The 19,552-nt window shown below is 40.2% G+C and overlaps 1 protein-coding gene across 1 annotated transcript in view; it reads right to left on the bottom strand.

The window, feature by feature from the left end:
- The window catches only part of ehd2b (EH-domain containing 2b), a 31,075-nt gene that overhangs the window by 5,656 nt on the left and 5,867 nt on the right, over positions 1-19,552 (bottom strand). The window contains exons 2-4 of the mRNA XM_042297760.1: positions 10,565-11,133; positions 7,482-7,658; positions 1,012-1,109 (exon numbers count right to left, since the gene is read on the bottom strand). Coding sequence (XP_042153694.1) covers positions 1,012-1,109; positions 7,482-7,658; positions 10,565-10,785 — 496 coding nt within the window. The 5' untranslated portion in view covers positions 10,786-11,133. The remainder of the gene's footprint in view (positions 1-1,011; positions 1,110-7,481; positions 7,659-10,564; positions 11,134-19,552) is intronic.

Raw genomic sequence — 19,552 nt, 5'->3', positions numbered from 1 at the left:
TCTTCTCATATCCAGAGGACAAAAAAAACAATATAGAGGTGAGATCGATTTTCAGACACGACGTAGTATTTTCATATTTTAGTATCTTTAGTTTAAGGTCTTTAATATTTTCAAATTCCTGTTATTTTTCAAAGATTTCTCAGAAAAACAAGCGTATCTGTGAAACTTCAACGGAGCTTTTAACATTTAATTGGGCTTTGTGTCATTTTGTTTTTCACAACCCGCGGAAACAGCTTTGCAGAAGACCAACATGTAAAAGCCTCAAAAGGTGCGGCAAGAAGTGGCACAGCTACGTCAACAGAGATCGCTGCTTATTATTGAATGTAATAAGGTTACGAAATCCGACTTCCCAGATAGAATGTGAATGATTCAGAACATAAATAATCATATTTGTCTTGGTAAAATCTCTTCTATAACATAAGGCAGTTCAATTTCATCACCAAAGCATGTTTTCACCCACACACTACCCTATATCCTTGTCACCTTATATCCTTGTCACCTATGTCCCTATATCCTTGTCACCCAATATCCTTGTCACCCAATATCCTTGTCACCCTATATCCTTGTCACCCTATATCCTTGTCACCCTATATCCTTGTCACCCTATATCCTTGTCACCCTATATCCTTGTCACCCTATATCCTTGTCACCCTATATCCTTGTCTCCTTGCCTCAGTGCATGGAGGTCGGTCACATCGGTTAGCCAGGTCAGGAGGGAGGAAGTAGTTGTTTTAGCTGACCATGACAGATGAGGGACCAGATCAGACCAGGTGTGTCTGTGACCCCCAACCTCACCTTCTCCTTGTCCTGTCCACTCCCCCCAACCTCCTCCTCTCCTTGTCCTGTCCACTCCCCCCAACCTCCTCCTCTCCTTGTCCTGTCCACTCCCCCAACCTCCTCCTCTCCTTGTCCTGTCCACTCTCCAACCTCCTCCTCTCCTTGTCCTGTCCACTCTCCAACCTCCTCCTCTCCTTGTCCTGTCCACTCCCCCCAACCTCCACCTCTTCTTACCTCGGCTCACCCTCTGCTTTGCTCCTGACAGGATCCCCGGTGTGTCGATGATGCTGATGCTCTCCAGGACCTGATTGGGCAGCTGGGCACACTGGAACCTATCACGCAACAGCAGAGAAGGGGGAGGGACATGACAACAGTCATACAGTGCCTTGCAAAAGTATTCATCCCCCTTGGCGTTTTTCCTATTTCGTTGCTTTACAACCTGTAATTTAAATGGATGTTTATTTTGGATTTCATGTAATGGACAAACACAATATTCCAAATTGATGATGTGAAATGAAAAAAATTACTTGTTTAAAAAAAATAATTAAAAATGAAAAGTGGTGCGGTCACATTTCTCCATCCCCTTTGCTATGAAGCCCCTAAATAAGATCTGGTGCAACCAATTACCTTCAGAAGTCACATAATTAGTTACATTTATTTATTCAATTTTATTTTACCTTTATTTAACCAGGCAAGTCAGTTAAGAACAAATTCTTATTTTCAATGACGGCCTAGTGGGTTAACTGTCTGTTCAGGGGCAGAACGACAGATTTGTACCGTGTCAGCTCGGGGGTTTGAACTTGCAACCTTCCGGTTACTAGTCCAACCACTAGGCTACCCTGCCACCCCAAATAAAGTCCACCTGTGTGCATCTAAGTGTCACATGATCTCAGTATGTATACACCTGTTCTGAAAGGCCCCAGAGTCTGCAACACCACTAAGCAATGGGCACCATGAAGACCAAGGGGCAGCATGAAGACCAAGGAGCTCTCCAAACAGCTCAGGGACAAAGTTGTGGAGAAGTACAGATCAGGGTTGGGTTATAAAAAAAAATATCCCAAACTTTGAACATCCCACGGAGCACCATTAAATCCATTATCAATAAATGGAAAGAATATGGCACCACAACAACCCTGCCAAGAGAGGGCCGCCCACCAAAACTCACAGACCAGGCAAGGAGGGAATTAATCAGAGAGGCAACAAAGAGACCAAAGATAACCCTGAAGGAGCTGCAAAGCTCCACAGTGGAGATTGGAGTATCTGTCCATAGGACCACTTTAAGCCGTACACTCCACAGAGCTTTAGGGAAGAGTGGCCAGAAAAAAGCCATTGCTTAAAGAAAAAAATATGCAAACACATTTGGTGTTCGCCAAAAGGCCTGTGGGAGACTCCCCAAACATATGGAAGAAGGTACTCTGGTCAGATGAGACTCAAATTGAGCTTTTTGTCCATCAAGAAAAACCCAGAGAACCCCATCCCCACAGTGAATTATGGTGGTGGAAGCATCATGCTGTGGGGATGTTTTTCATCTGCAGGGACTGATCAAAATTGAAGAAATAATGGATGATGCTAAATACAGGGAAATTCTTCAGGGAAACCTGTTTCAGTCTTCCAGAGATTTGAGACTGGGATGGAGGTTCACCTTCCAGCAGGACAATGGCCCTAAGCATACTGCTAAAGCAACCCTAGAGTGGTTTAAGGGGAAACATTTAAATGTCTTGGTATGGCATAGTCAAAGCCCAGACCTCCAATCCAATTGAGAATCTGTGGTATGACTTAAAGATTGCTGTTCACCAGAGAAACCCATCCAACTTGAAGCAGCTGGAGCAGTTTTGCCTTGAAGAATGGGCAAAAATCCCAGTGGCTAGATGTGCCAAGCTTATAGAGACATACCCCAAGAGACTTGCAGCTGTAATTGCTGCAAAAGGTGGCTCTACAAAGTGTTGAGGGAGGTGAATAGTTATGCACACTCAAGTTTTCTGTTTTTTTGTCTTGTTTGTTACACAATAAAACATATTTATCTACAGGTTCTCCTCAGGTCAGGGCAGCTTTCCAAACATTCCACTAAATGCCCGCCCCCCTCCCCGTCCACCGCTCCATCAGTTAACAGCAATGGAATGAATGTAGATAATGGAGGATGCTGAGCGATTAACCCCCCAAAAAAAAAAAATGTCTGAGCTTAATGTACAGCTTCTCTAAAAATACATCAGATCAAGGCTGAATTGTGTGATGTAGTAGGGAGTTGTAGTTTCCAACAGGTCAATAATCTACATAGTTTATCGCAGAAAACGTGGTAATTAACTACAATGACCATAATCCATTGTGCGCCTATATGTCCGGTCTGTGTGGGGCACGGAGACGAGAGAGAAAAATGAAGGTGCGATGGAGAGGGATACAGAGCAGTTATATTCACAACTAATGTAATATATTATATATAAAACTAAAACTAATGTAATATATTATATATATATATATATATATATATATAAAACTAATGTAATATATGATATATATATAACTCATGTAATATATTATATATATACATAACTAATGTAATATATGTCTCTATATATATAACACTTATGTAATATATTATATATTTATATATAACTAATGTAATATTTATATATAACTAATGTAATATATATATATAACGAATGTAATATATGTCTATATACATATATAACTAATATTATATATATATATATATATATATATAACTTTTTTAAATATATTTTTTTATTTCACCTTTATTTAACCAGGTAGGCTAGTTGAGAACAAGTTCTCATTTACAACTGCAATAAATATAAACAGTATGGAGATGAGGTAGGTAAAAATGGGTGGGCTATTTACCGATAGACTATGTACAGCTGCAGTGATCGGTTAGCTGCTCAGATAGCAGATGTTTGAAGTTGGTGAGGGAGATAAAAGTCTCCAACTAATGTAATATATTATATATAAAACTAATGTAATATATTATATGTTATATATAAAACTAATGTAATATATATATATATATATATATATAAAACTAATGTAATATATTATATATATATATATATATATATATATAACTAATATATTATATATATAAAACTAATGTAATATATATATATATAAAACTAATGTAATATATTATATAACTAATATAATATATTATATATATATATAAAACTAATATAATATATTATATATATATATAAAACTAATGTAATATATATATATAAAACTAATGTAATATATTATATATATATATATAAAACTAAATGTAAAATATTATATAAATTATATATATATATATATATATATATATATATATATTATATAAACTAATGTAATATATTATATATAAAACTAATGTAATATATTATATAAATATATTATATATAAAACTAATGTAACATATTATATAAATATATATATATATATATATAAAACTAGTGTAATATAAAACTAATGTAATATATATATATAAAACTAATGTAATATATATATCTATATATATATAGTAGTATATATATAGTAGTATTTATATACACTGCTCAAAAAAATAAAGGGAACACTTAAACAACACAATGTAACTCCAAGTCAATCACACTTCTGTGAAATCAAACTGTCCACTTTGGAAGCAACACTGATTGACAATTTCACATGCTGTTGTGCAAATGGAATAGACAACATGTGTAAATTATAGGCAATTAAGCAAGACACCCCCAATAAAGGAGTGGTTCTGCAGGTGGTGACCACAGACCACTTCTCAGTTCCTATGCTTCCTGGCTGATGTTTTGGTCACTTTTGAATGCTGGCGGTGCTTTCACTCTAGTGGTAGCATGAGACGGAGTCTACAACCCACACAAGTGGCTCAGGTAGTGCAGCTCATCCAGGATGGCACATCAATGAGAGCTGTGGCAAGAAGGTTTGCTGTGTCTGTCAGCGTAGTGTCCAGAGCATGGAGGCGCTACCAGGAGACAGGCCAGTACATCAGGAGACATGGAGGAGGCCGTAGGAGGGCAACAACCCAGCAGCAGGACTGCTACCTCCGCCTTTGTGCAAGGAGGAGCACTGCCAGAGCCCTGCAAAATGACCTCCAGCAGGCCACAAATGTGCATGTGTCTGCTCAAACGGTCAGAAACAGACTCCATGAGGGTGGTATGAGGGCCCGACGTCCACAGGTGGGGGTTGTGCTTACAGCCAACCACCGTGCAGGACGTTTGGCATTTGCCAGAGAACATCAAGATTGGCAAATACGCCACTGGCGCCATGTGCTCGCCAGAGGTAGCCTGACTGCCATTAGGTACCGAGATGAGATCCTCAGACCCCTTGTGAGACCATATGCTGGTGTGGTTGGCCCTGAGTTCCTCCTAATGCAAGACAATGCTAGACCTCATGTGGCTGGAGTGTGTCAGCAGTTCCTGCAAGAGGAAGGCATTGATGCTATGGACTGGCCCGCCCGTTCCCCGGACCTGAATCCAATTGAGCACATCTGGGACATCATGTCTCGCTCCATCCACCAACGCCACGTTGCACCACAGACTGTCCAGGAGTTGGCTGATGCTCTGAGATCCCTCAGGAGACCATCCGCCACCTCATCAGGAGCATGCCCAGGCGTTGTAGGGAGGCCACACACACTACTGAGCCTCATTTTGACTTGTTTTAAGGACATTACATCAAAGTTGGATCAGCCTGTAGTGTGGTTTTCCACTTTAATTTTGAGTGTGACAAATCCAGACCTCCATGGGTTGATAAATTCGATTTCCATTGATAATTTGTGTGTGATTTTGTTGTTCCCTTTATTTTTTTGAGCAGTGTGTATATATATATATATATATATATATATATATAAAACTTGTGTAATATATTATATATAAAACGAATGTAATATATATATATAAAACTAATGTAATATATATATATAAAACTAATGTAATATATTATATATAAAACGAATGTAATATATATATATAAAACTAATGTAATATATTATATATAAAACGAATGTAATATATTATATATAAAACTAATGTAATATATTATATAAAACTAATGTAATATATTATATATAAAACTAATGTAATATATTATATATAAAACTAATGTAATATATATATATAACTTGTGTAATATATTATATATAAAACGAATGTAATATATATATATAAAACTTGTGTAATATATTATATATATATATATATAAAACTTGTGTAATATATATATATAAAACGAATGTAATATATATATATATATATATATATATATATATATATATATATATATATATATATATATAAAAACTATACAACAACTGAAATGTGTTATTAAAGTAAGGTGAATAAATGATAAACAGTAATGGACAGTTACTGCCATCATGGGACTTTCATTGTTTTATTATGTGTTACAGCATTTAACCCACAATGCAATGCATGTTTTTTTCTTGTTTTATTATGTGTCTAAAAACATAATCAAAACCGAAATCTTTAACCATGATAATAATAATTTTAAAAAAGAAAGCACTAATCTCTCTGCACAGTCAAGGTAACAGCTAAAGGCGATCTAGGAACCAGATCATGAGTTGAGAGCTGGACTCATTGTGCTACTGTGTCGGACTACTCCCTTCCCAGGACCCATTGTGTTAAAGCAGGACTCTCAATGCTCTGGGCTTCCTGAAGGAAAACGGTCTCCAGTGTCATAGCCTCAACAATATGACCTGCTAATGATCGTTAACAACAACACCGCTACTTCCTGATTCAGATGGCTTTAACCAGGGCTTCACCAGACAGGAAGGACCGACGCAAACACACCCCACCAAGGGGGGAGAGAGAAAGAGAGAGAGAGAAAGAGAGAGAGAAAGAGAGAAAGAGAGAGAGAAAGAAAGAGAGAGAGAGAGAAAGAGAGAGAGAGAAAGAGAGAGAGAGAGAGAGAAAGAAAGAGAGAAAGAGAAAGAGAGAGAAAGTGAGAAAGACAGAGAGAAAGAGAAAGAGAGAGAAAGAGAGAAAGAGAGAGAGAGAAAGACACCATTCCTTGGCTCTTTGTAATTTGTGCGTCAGAACGTTGTGGTAGCTAGATCTAGCCTGATGGTTATGCTTAGGATTTTTGGAGTGTAGGCTGGTCCCAGATCTATGCCTAAAGGTTACATCTACTGTACCTTTTCTACCCATAATTGTAGTGTTCGACTCCTACAGTTGATGTGGCTTCAGTATCACAGCAAACCATGTTCCATAAACAGTAAGGCCAGCTCGCCTCAATAGAAGGAAATCCCGTGAAAAAGGGTATCCCAGACAACAGGATAAACACACCAGAGCAGTGGAAAATACCTCAGGGTGATTCAGCCCAGCCAGTCTGCTCGGCTTTACCCTGGTCCCTGTGACATCATCTGTTAGTTAGTCCTGCATGGCTGTGGTTCTTTGGGGCCCTCTAACCATGCCTTTGAACTGGAGCACATAGCAGCTCATATCTGAGTACACTACCTCTCCCCCAACCTCTCCCTCTCTACAGAGATATCACTCCCTTTCTCCATTTTTCCACAAATAAGGCAAGTCCCTCCCAGCTCTGAAATTTGGCACGGACACTTGAAATTCCACAGAGCAAAAAAAAAAACGAACACACTTCTTTCTCTCCCCTCCTCCAACCCCCTCCCTTCAGACAGGCCATTCTAGAACATTCTAAAACACGACGTCGTGCATTCTGGATTCCGCCTCTGTACTCACCTGTTGAGGAAGGTGTTTCCGAAGGGGTTGAGCTTGCGAAAAGGTTTGTTGGGGTCAACGATGAGAGCGTTGCCCGGGATCACCCCCTCTACCTCACCGTGCATGATGGCTGTGAAACAGTCGGTGGTGGGCTCTGGCCCTATCCTGCTTCCTGGGATATCCTGCTCCAACAGATACCTGTTACACACAACAACGGGTCACCAGGTCAGATACCTGTTACACACAACAACAGGTCACCAGGTCAGATACCTGATATACACACAACAACGTAAATCAGGACGACATACGGTATGATGTGCAGTACTACATCAATAGGGCCCAGGAAGCTAGAGTCAGTCATAGGAGACTGAGGCCCTTCCTATCATTTATAAAAGCTGGTTTGGAGTAGTTCAGGAGCAACTCCTGTCCCTACCTACAGTATAATCTGGAAAAAGTCTTACTTGCTGATGGTAGTATTGCCAGTTGACTACTGTCCCACCACCAGCACCATGGACTACAGGTCCATCTGTCTGTACTGGGCCTTCACAAAGTATTCATACCCCTTTCACTTATTCCACATTTTGCTGTGTTAAAGCCCTGAATTCAAAATGGATCAAATTGATTTTCTTTCTCACCCATCTACACACAATACCTCATAATGAATGATAAAGTGGAAAACATGTTGTTATACATTTTTGCAAATTTATTGAAGATACAGCAATATTTTATTTACATAATGAAATACATGTTAGAATCCCCTTTGGCAGCGACTGCAGCTGGGAGTCTTTCTGGGTAAGTCTCTAAGAGCTGTGAGTCTTTCTGGGTAAGTCTCTAAGAGCTGTGAGTCTATCTGGGTAAGTCTCTAAGAGTGATTACAGCTGTGAGTCTTTCTGGGTAAGTCTCTAAGAGCTGTGCGTCTATCTGGGTAAGTCTAAGAGCTGTGAGTCTTTCTGGGTAAGTCTCTAAGAGTGATTACAGCTGGGAGTCTTTCTGGGTAAGTCTCTAAGAGCTGTGAGTCTTTCTGGGTAAGTCTCTAAGAGCTGTGAGTCTTTCTGGGTAAGTCTCTAAGAGTGATTACAGCTGTGAGTCTTTCTGGGTAAGTCTCTAAGAGTGATTACAGCTGGGAGTCTTTCTGGGTGAGTCTCTAAGAGCTTTGCACACCTGGACTGTATAATATTTGCATATTATTCTTTAAAATAATTCTTACAGCTCTGTCAAGTTGGTTGTTGATCATTGCTAGACAGCCATTTTCATGCTGATTTGAAGTCAAAACTGTAACTAGGCCAGTCAGAACATTCACTGCCATCTTGGTAATCAACTCCAGTGTATATTTGGCCTTGTGTTTTAGGTTATTGTCCTGCTGAAAGGTGAATTCATCTCCCAGTGACTGTTGGAAAGCAGACTGAACCAGGTTTTGCTCTAGGACTTTGCCTGTGCTTACCGCTATTCATTTTCTTTTTATCCTAGTCCTTGCCAATGACAAGCATACCCATAACATGATGCAGCCGCCACCATGCTTGAAAATATAAAGACTGGTACTCAGTGATGTGTTGGATTTTCCCCAAACATAACACTTTGTATTCAGGACATAAATTGCCACATTTTTTGCAGTTTTACTTTAGTGCCTTGTTGCAAACAGAATGTATGTTTTGGAATATTTGTATTCTGTACAGGCTTCCTTCTTTTCACTCTGTCACTTAGATTAGTATTGTGGAGTAACTACAATGTTGTTGATCCATCCTCAGTTTTCTCCTTTCACAGCCATTAAACTCTGTAACTGGTTTAAAATCACCATTGGCCTCATGGTGAAATCCCTGAGCAGTTTCCTTCCTCTCAGGCAGCTGAGTTAGGAAGGACGCATGCCTTCTGCTTTTCATTTTTTTAAATGATTAATAAACAAAACAATTCTACAAAACATAATTTCACTTCAACATTATAGGGTATTGTGTGTAGGCCAGTGCCAAAATAAATGTATCAATGTAATCAGGCTGTAACACGACAAAGTGTGGATAAAGTCAATGGGTGTGAATACTCTCTGAAGGCACTGCATATAAACCTTACTGTTATAATACCTTACTGTTATAATATCTTACTGTGTATAATATCTTACTGTGTATAATACCTTACTGAATATAAACCGTACTGTGTATAATACCTTACTGAATATAAACCTTACTGTGTATAATACCTTACTGAATATAAACCTTACTGTGTATAATACCTTACTGAATATAATACCTTACTGAATATAATACCTTACTGAATATAATATCTTACTGAATATAATATCTTACTGTTATAATATCTTACTGTGTATAATATCTTACTGTATATAATACCTTACTGAATATAATATCTTACTGTTATAATATCTTACTGTGTATAATATCTTACTGTTATAATATCTTACTGTTATAATATCTTACTGTTATAATATCTTACTGTATATAATATCTTACTGTTATAATATCTTACTGTGTATAATATCTTACTGTGTATAATATCTTACTGTGTATAATATCTTACTGTGTATAATATCTTACTGTTATAATATCTTACTGTGTATAATATCTTACTGTGTATAATACCTTACTGTGTATAATACCTTACTGAATATAATATCTTACTGTATATAATATCTTACTGTATATAATATCTTAGTTATAATATCTTACTGTGTATAATATCTTACTGTGTATAATATCTTACTGTGTATAATATCTTACGGTTATAATATCTTACAGTTATAATACCTTACTGAATATAATATCTTAGTTATAATATCTTACTGTGTATAATATCTTACTGTTATAATATCTTACTGTTATAATATCTTACTGTGTATAATATCTTACTGTGTATAATATCTTACTGTGTATAATATCTTACTGTGTATAATATCTTACTGTTATAATATCTTACTGTGTATAATATCTTACTGTGTATAATATCTTACTGTTATAATATCTTACTGTTATAATATCTTACTGTTATAATATCTTACTGTGTATAATATCTTACTGTATATAATATCTTACTGTGTATAATATCTTACTGTGTATAATATCTTACTGTTATAATATCTTCCTGTTATAAAATCTTACTTGATGAATGTAGTCTTGCCAGTGGAGTACTGCCCCACCACCAGCACCATGGGTTTGTTGTCAAAATCTGCGTCCTCCAGAGAGGGGGAGTGGAAGTCATGGAAACCGTAGTACTGCTCCAGGGGGAGGAGCTTCTGACGGTACAGAGACTTCAGCCCCTCTGTTACCGTCCTGATCACCTCAGGAGTCTTCTTCACATCCTTACGGCCCCAACGAGACATCCTGATTGGCTGACTGGCTGAATGATTGGCTGATTGGTTGATTGTTGTCCTTCAAGAGGAAATGATCTACCTTTGAGGAATGTGAGGGAGTTCTGTAAACTACCTGTGTGTGTGTCTGTGTGTGTGAGAATGTGTGTCTGTGTTTCTTGAAGGTGAACCTGGGAGCGTTTTCAGGTGTTTCCTGTGTTTTAATGTGAACTCTTCTCCTCTGAGACCTCTTCTTCAGCCGGGCCTCTTCGAGGATGGTACTGGATGTTACTGTACGGTCTGTTTTATGTCGTTAAAGCTCTGGTCTGAGGTCTTCCACCTCTCCGAAACGGTCACCACTCTGACTCCTTCAAAAGACTTCTGTGGAAAAAAAGAAAACCAGCAATGAAACGTAAATTCTAAACATGTCTCTAGAAAGACACGAACACACTGCTGCAAAAGAAAACCGTCAATGAATTGTCAACATGTTCTAGTGCCATTTTGAAGTGACAGGAGACTCAGAACACTCTACATACACAGTACACACAGCTAGATGTATAGGGACCCAGCATAGAACAGCTGTGATACTCATCAATAGGTCAGTGGGATTTCAGGTCTATGCATACAATTCTGTCTGCAACATTATGAATATTACACCCTACTGAACACTGCCTGCGTGCCTGCCTGTCTGCCTGCCTGCCTGCCTGTCTGTCTGCCTGCCTGCCTGCCTGCCTGTCTGTCTGTCTGTTGCCTGCCTGCCTGCCTGTCTGTCTGTCTGTCTGTCTGTCTGTCTGTTTGTCTGTCTGTCTGTCTGTCCCGACGAACGTGGAGTCAGATTTAGCCCACTACAGTATAGTATCTGGAAACTACAGTATATTATCTAGAAACTACAGTATATTATCTAGAAACTACAGTATATTATCTAGAAACTACAGTATATTATCTAGAAACTACAGTATATTATCTAGAAACTACAGTATATTATTTAGAAACTACAGTCTATTATTTTATATACATATTTTTTCCGGCAGGGACACATATAGGACGCTAACCTCCACAGCATAACCTTCACTCCAGATTCAAACCTACAACCTCATTTTGGACAAAATTACCTGGAAGGATTACTACTTGCAAGGATTGCATTTTTCAAGCTGTACAGAGGGTGTTTTGGCAAACAAACAGTAGAGACCTGAGGACACCATCCAACCTGGAACTGAGACAGACCAGAATCAACTTTAATTAGCCCTGAGGTGTGAAGTGAGAGGTGTCATAGCCTTTGAGCCCAACAAACGGCGGGAGTCTGTTCAAAGACCATCCATTTTCTACAAGAAGTCTGACTCCAGAAATAACAGCTTCTCCCAAGTGGGTCTGACACCTACTCCCACTGCTTGCTGCTAGGATTCCACCTGGCGATCTGTTCACCATCTGCCCTGACCTGTCTCCCCCTGTCTGGTACAGGTACCTCGTGAATCTGCCTCGTGAATCTGTCTCTCACTCCTTAAATTCCCTCCCACCACACTCCCCCTGTCTGGTACAGGTACCCCCACCACACTCCCCTCTCTCCCTGGCCTGTCTCCCCGTCTGCACGCTTTGTTGACGATGCACTTTCTTGTTTACCCAATCGTGGGATTAACTATGTTTGTTTCCACACTCGGGACTCTCTATTGGTTACACGTACTCTTTGCCCTCCCATCCTATTCTAACCACCTCTCGCCGGCTTTATATTCATGTCACCTGATGAAATTGCTGTACAATATGATCTTGTTGCCGTCTGATGCACATTCAGATGTCATAGATCAGCACTGCAGAGCTCTCCCTGTCCTCTGCCGTGCCTTGATTGTATTACTGCTGATGATATCTGGAAATGTGCATGTACACCCTGGCCCATCTCCTGTTGCTAGCCCCAATTCTGACCTGTGCTCTGATATCTACTTCACTGATTTCTTCTCTCGTAAAAGCCTGGGTTTTCTGCACGTTAACAGTAGAAGCTTATTACCTAAAATGGATCAATTGAAAGTGTGGGTTCCCAGCTCCAATCCAGTGTGGTTCAGGAAGAGTGTTTTGAACACTGATGTTAACCTTTCTGGTTATAACCTTTTTCGGCAAGACAGATCTTCCAAAGGTGGTGGAGTGGCAATCTTTACCAAGGATCACCTTCAGTGCTCGGTTGTCTCCACCAAGTCTGTCCCCAAACAATTTGATTTGCTGGTTTTAAGTATTAAACTTTCAAATAACTCTTTGTTGACCGTTGCTGGGTTCTATCGTCCTCCACCGACCTGTACCCTACCTGCCCTGAGCTCTCTCCTGGCCCCTTTCACTAAGTCTGAATTTGTCTTGCCAGGTGACCTAAACTGGGACAGGCTTAAACCACCTGACCAAGTCCTAAAGCAATGGGACTCCCTAAATCTTTCTCAGATAATTACCAATCCCACAAGGTATGACTCCAAACACACAAACATCCTCGATGTTATCCTCACAAATATCAGTCTGGCTTTTTCTGTAATGAACTTAGTGATCACAGTTTTACAGCTGTGTTTGTAATGGCTGCTCAGTGAAATGACATGTCCTGATTTGTCATAGACACTTGCTAAAAGAAAATAAATTAGCATGACCTGGCTTCTGTAAATTGGTATAGAATCAGCGTGATCCCCACCGTCGAAGACACTTGGACCTTATTTTTTAAATATTTTCAGTGGTTTTACTAACAAACATGCCCCCATAAAGAAAATGAGAATTAAAAACAGGTTCAGTCCCTGGTTCGACCATGATCTTGCAGAGTTACTCCACCTCAAGAATAGCATTTGGCGAAAGGCTCTGCACAGGCATACTCAGGCTGACTGGCTCTCGTTCAGGCAAATGAGAAATAAGTGCACTCAGGCTATCCAGAAGGCCAAAGTTAGTTACTTTAAGGAGCAGTTCTCTCTCTGTGGGTCCAACCCCAAGAAGTTCTGGAAAACGGTTAAAGACCTGGAGAATAAACCCTCCTCCTCACAGCTGCCCATGTCCCTTAATGTTAATGATGTGGTTGTTACTGACAAGGAGCACATGTCCCTTAATGATGATGATGTGGTTGTTACTGACAAGGAGCACATGTCCCTTAATGATGATGATGTGGTTGTTACTGACAAGGACCACATGTCACTTAATGATGATGATGTGGTTGTTACTGACAAGGAGCACATGTCCCTTAATGATGATGATGTGGTTGTTACTGACAAGGACCACATGTCACTTAATGATGATGATGTGGTTGTTACTGACAAGGAGCACATGGCTGAGCTCTTTAATCATCACTTCATTAAGTCAGGATTCCTATTTGACTCAGCCATACCTCCTTGCTGTCCAACATTTCCTCATCTCTCCACCCCTTCTAATGCGACTAGCCCTGATGCTCCTCCCTCTTTTTCCCCTGCCCCGCTACAAAGTTTCTCCCTGCAGGCGGTCACTGAGTCTGAGGTACTAAAGGAGCTCCTTATTAAACTTGACCCCCAAAAAAACATCTGTGTCAGATGGTTTGGACCCTTTCTTCTTTAAGGTTGCTGCCTCTATCATCGCCAAGCCTATCTCTGACCTTTTTAACCTGGAGAGGTTTCCATTGCTTGGAAGGCAGCCACGGTTCGTCCATTATTCAAAAGGGGAGATCAAGCTGATCCTAACTGTTATAGGCTTATTTCTATTTTTCCCTTTTTATCAAAAGTGTTGAAAAAACTTGTCAATAATCAACTGACTGGCTCTCTTGATGTCTATAGTATTCTCTCTGCTATGGAATCTGGTTTCTGCTCAAGTTCTTGAAGTGTCACTGCAAACTTAAAGGTCCTCAGTGATGTCACCATTGCCCTTGATTCTAAGCAATGTTGTGCTGCTATTTTTATTGACTTGGCCAAAGCTTTTGATACGGTAGACCATTCCATTCTTGTGGGCCGGCTAAGGAGTATTGGTGTCTCTGAGGGGTCTTTGACCTGGTTTGCTAACTACCTCTCTCAAAGAGTGCAGTGTATAAAGTCAGAACATCTGTGGTCTCAGCCACTGCCTGTCACCAAGGGAGTACCCTAAGGCTCGATCCTAGGCCCCACGCTCTTCTTAATTTCCATCAACAACATAGCTCAGGAAGCTCTCTCATCCATTTATATACAGTTGATACAGTCTTATACTCAGCTGGCCCCTCCCCTCCCCGGATTTTGTGTTAAACACTCTACAACAAAGCTCTTTCTTAGTGTCCAATCAGCTTTCTCTGCCCTTAACCTTGTTCTGAACACCTCCAAAACAAAGGTCATGTGGTTTGGTAAGAAGAATGCCTCTCTCCCCACCGGTGTGATTACTGCCTCTGAGGGTTTAGAGCTTGAGGTAGTCACCTCATACAAGTCCTTGGGAGTATGGCTAGACGGTACACTGTCCTTCTCTCAGCACATATCCAAGCTGCAGGCTAAAGTTAAATCTAGACTTGGTTAAATCTAGACTTAGTTTCCTCTATCGTAATCACTCCTGTTTCACCCCAGCTGCCAAACTAACCCTGATTCAGATGCCCATCCTACCCATGCGAGATTATAGAGAAAGCATTTATAGATTGGTAGGTAAGGGTGCTCTCTCGCGGCTCGATGTTCTTTACCATTTGGCCATCAGATTTGCCATCAATGCTCCTTATAGGACACATCACTTCACTCTATACTCCTCTGTAAACTGATCATCTCTGTATACCCGTCACAAGACCCACTGGTTGATGCTTATTTATAAAACCCTCTTAGGTCTCACTCCCCCCCTATCTGAGATATCTACTGCAGCCCTCATCCTCCACATTTAACACCCGTTCTGCCAGTCATATTCTGTCAAAGGTCCCCAAAGCACACTCATCCCTGGGTCGCTCGTCTTTTCAGTTCGCTGCAGCTCGCGACTGGAACGAGCTGTAACAAACAGTCAACCTGGACAGTTCCATCTCAGTGGTGGCTGCTTAGCGTGATGTAATGTTGTCTGTACCTTCTTTCCCTTTTTGCTGTTGTCTGTGCCCAATAATGTTTGTACCATGTGCTTCTACCATGTTGTTGTCATGCTGTGTTGCGACCATGCTGTGTTGCGACCGACCATGCTGTGTTGCGACCATGCTGTGTTGCATGTGTTGCGACCATGCTGTGTTGCGACCATGCTGTGTTGCATGCTGTGTTGCGACCATGCTGTTGTCATGTGTTGCTACCATGCTGTGTTGTCATGTGTTGCTGCCATGCTGTGTTGTCAGGTGTTGCTGCCATGCTGTGTTGTTGTCTTAGGTCTCTCTATGTTGTATTGTCATGTGTTGCGACCATGCTGTGTTGTCATGTGTTGCTACCATGCTGTGTTGTCATGTGTTGCTGCCATGCTGTGTTGTCAGGTGTTGCTGCCATGCTGTGTTGTTGTCTTAGGTCTCTCTATGTTGTATTGTCATGTGTTGCGACCATGCTGTGTTGTCATGTGTTGCTGCCATGCTGTGTTGTCGTCTTAGGTCTCTCTTGTCATGTGTTTTGTCCTACATTTTTTAAATTATTTTTTAAAATCCCAGCCACTGTAGGCCATCATGGTAAATAAGAATTTGTTCTTAACTGTTTTGCCTAGTTAAATAAAGGTTAAATAAAAAATTCAATTGTAAGAGCATGTCTGGAAAAACATGGTGTTCCCTTGCATTGGAAACACTAACACACACAGCCGTGTGTCCCCTCACACCCAGCCCTACTACATTAGTAGCCTACCTCATTTCCTTACATTGAAATGAGTAAGACATCAGTTTTTCCGAGAGGATGTGTTTGTTCTCAAGGGAACGTTAAATGAGTGAATGATTATCAATTGTTCGCACAATGGAACGCTGTTGGAGAATGTTGGAGCGAACATACACACACACACACACACACACACACACACACACACAGATCCTCTCTACATGCACAGACACAGTCTGCCATTTCATCTGCGATTTGTTAATCACCAGTTTGCTCTGAGCAAGTTATTACAGGAGTCAACTACCAAATGGTGCTGTAGGCTCCTAGAGAGGCACTACATCTGATTAGGTATGAATGGTGCTGTAGGCTCCTAGAGAGGCACTACATCTGATTAGGTATGAATGGTGCTGTAGGCTCCTAGAGAGGCACTACATCTGATTAGGTATGAATGGTGCTGTAATGTAACTGCATGTGGTCAGATCAGATATCACCTCCTGTCCCATCTCTCTCTTTCATTCTCTCCCCCTCTGCTGGTAAGAGCTACAGTGAGAGAATAAAGATCCGATCAGTCACACATCAATAGATGTGAACTCATCTGTGGACGAGAGAGAGACAGACAGAACTTCCTGGCCAAAATGTTTCCCTGCAATAGCGATGGTGTAAACTTAGAAAGCCTGGAAGTATATTTACCATAGCACTTTATATATTTCTTTTATTTATAATAAGAAAATTAGTAGCAATGAGAAATGGTTTGATGAAGAGCGATAAAACATAAGAAATACATTGAGAAATATATCCAACCAAAAACACGGACCCAGAAAACCAGAACGCCTTTACTATGGGGAATCAGTGCAGAAACATACTGCGACAAATGGAAAGAACAGCATGTCGGAAAACAGCTCAATAACCACGTTTCCATTCAGAGTTTATGTGAGTAAAGTCATCCCCATCAAAATGAATAAGTCACGACAGCTGTGATGGAGACAGGAAGTTTCGGGTACAGTAATATACATGCCTACAGATAATTTGTTCGTTCGACATGGTAACAATCTTTTTGAGTCTGTAAAATGAATAACGCACGAAATAGCGGTGGAAATACCTTTATGCACAGATATTGATATAAAAACCATCATATTGAAGTAAACTTGAAATCACGCGATAATATGCTATGTGGTCCTCCCACTACCACTCGGGAAACCAGGTAGTTTATTAGGCTACAGAGTATTTATAATTTATCATGAACTTCACAGGGTGGTGAAAGGTGATGAGATGGATGCTCCTTTTATAAATATCCAGGGTCTTATTCTGATGACACGATGATCGATGCTTGGCTGCTGTTTGACTCATACAAATATTCTCTCTTTTACCCATAATAATGTCATTATCATGTAGACTAAGACAACCTGCACTGTATCTGAGAGACGTTGGAAAGAGCGCACGGGCCAAGACCAGAGGAGGCACATTTCATATTTAGCGCAACAGTTTTCGTGTCTAAACTACCGGTAAGGTTCAAAATGAGATGGAAACACATAGAATTTTCAATTTTTATTCGGTAAATGAAAACTTAAACGGAAAAGTTAATTTTGTGCACTTCTTCCATCACGCAACAAGTCCGTTTGGCGGGAACAGCAGGAAGCACCACAGGTGGGGAAATGCACATAGTGTCTTTATCCAGATTTTAGAATATTTGCATGGAAATCTGTTGCCGTGGAAACCTAGCTAGAGAGATGGAAGATTCCAGTGTATCAAGTCACTTCTGCGAAACACTGAATAAACAACACAAATAGTTATCTAATACAAAATGGAGATGTATGTATGGGATAAACCACTTCTCCAACCTTTTCAAGCCCTATAACGAAGAACCTAAAGCTAAAATACATTATACATGATAATTTACTAAACTTAGAATCAACTATTAAAGACTACCAGAACGCAATGGATTCTCCAATTACATTGAATGAACTGTGGAGTCTGTGTCAACAACAACCTCAGGGATAGCCTATGCAGTATCATCAACAGCGGACTCCAACATTTCTTCAGTGAAAACAAAATGTCAAATTGGCTTCTTACCAGAATACCGTATCACAGACCATGTATTCACCTGGCAAACCCTAATTAAAAAAAAAAACAATCCTAAACAAACCAAAGTATTCTCATGCTTTTTTTATTTAAAAAAAGCTATTGACTCAATTAGGCATGGGGCGGGGGGGGAATCAATGTCCACAAACAACAAGTGTTAAAATTGGCAATAAACACAGACGTATTCCCTCAGGGCCAGGGGATGTGTTAGGGATACAGCTTAAGCCCCACCCTCTTCAACATATATGTCAACTAATTGACGTGGGCACTAGAACAATCTGCAGCACCCGGCCTCACCCTACTAGAATCTGAATGAAGTCAAATGTCTGCTGTTTGCTGATGATCTGGTATTTCTGTCCCCAACCAAGGAGGGCCTACAGCAGCACCTAGATCTTCTGTATAGATTCCATCAGACCTGGGCCCTGACAGTATGGTCCAGATACCAGGACCACAAACATAAATTCCATCTAGACACTGTTGCCCTAGAGCAACACAAATAATTACTCCTACCTCGGCCTAAACATCAACACCACAGGTAACTTCCACAAGGCTGTGAACAATCTGAGAGTCAAGAGGAGCCTTCTACGCCATCAAAAGGAACATCAAATTAGAAATCCCAGTTAGGATCTGGCTGATACACTATATATACAAAAGTATGTAGACACGCTTTCAAATGAGTGGATTCGGCTATTTCAGCCACACCCGTTGATAACAGGTGTATAAAATCAAGCACACAGCCATGCAATCTCCATAGACAAACATTGGCAGTAGAATGGCCTTGCTGAAGAGCTCAGTGACTTTCAACTTGGCACCGTCATAGGATGCCACCTTTCCAACAAGTCAGTACTTCAAATTTCTGCCCTGCTAGAGCTGCCCCGGTCAGTGGTAAGTGCTGTTATTGTGAAGTAGAAACCTCTGTCATAAAAATCGTCTGGCCTCGGTTGCAACACTCACCCCGGAGTTCCAAACTGCTTCTGGAAGCAACGTCAGCACAAGAACTGCTCATCATGAGCTTCATGAAATGAGTTTCCATGGCCAAG

The sequence above is a fragment of the Oncorhynchus tshawytscha genome, linkage group LG14 (assembly GCF_018296145.1).
Source record: "Oncorhynchus tshawytscha isolate Ot180627B linkage group LG14, Otsh_v2.0, whole genome shotgun sequence".
Taxonomy (NCBI): Eukaryota; Metazoa; Chordata; class Actinopteri; order Salmoniformes; family Salmonidae; genus Oncorhynchus; species Oncorhynchus tshawytscha.
Note: the sequence above shows the minus strand (reverse complement) of the source record. Positions and strands in the feature narration are given on the sequence as shown.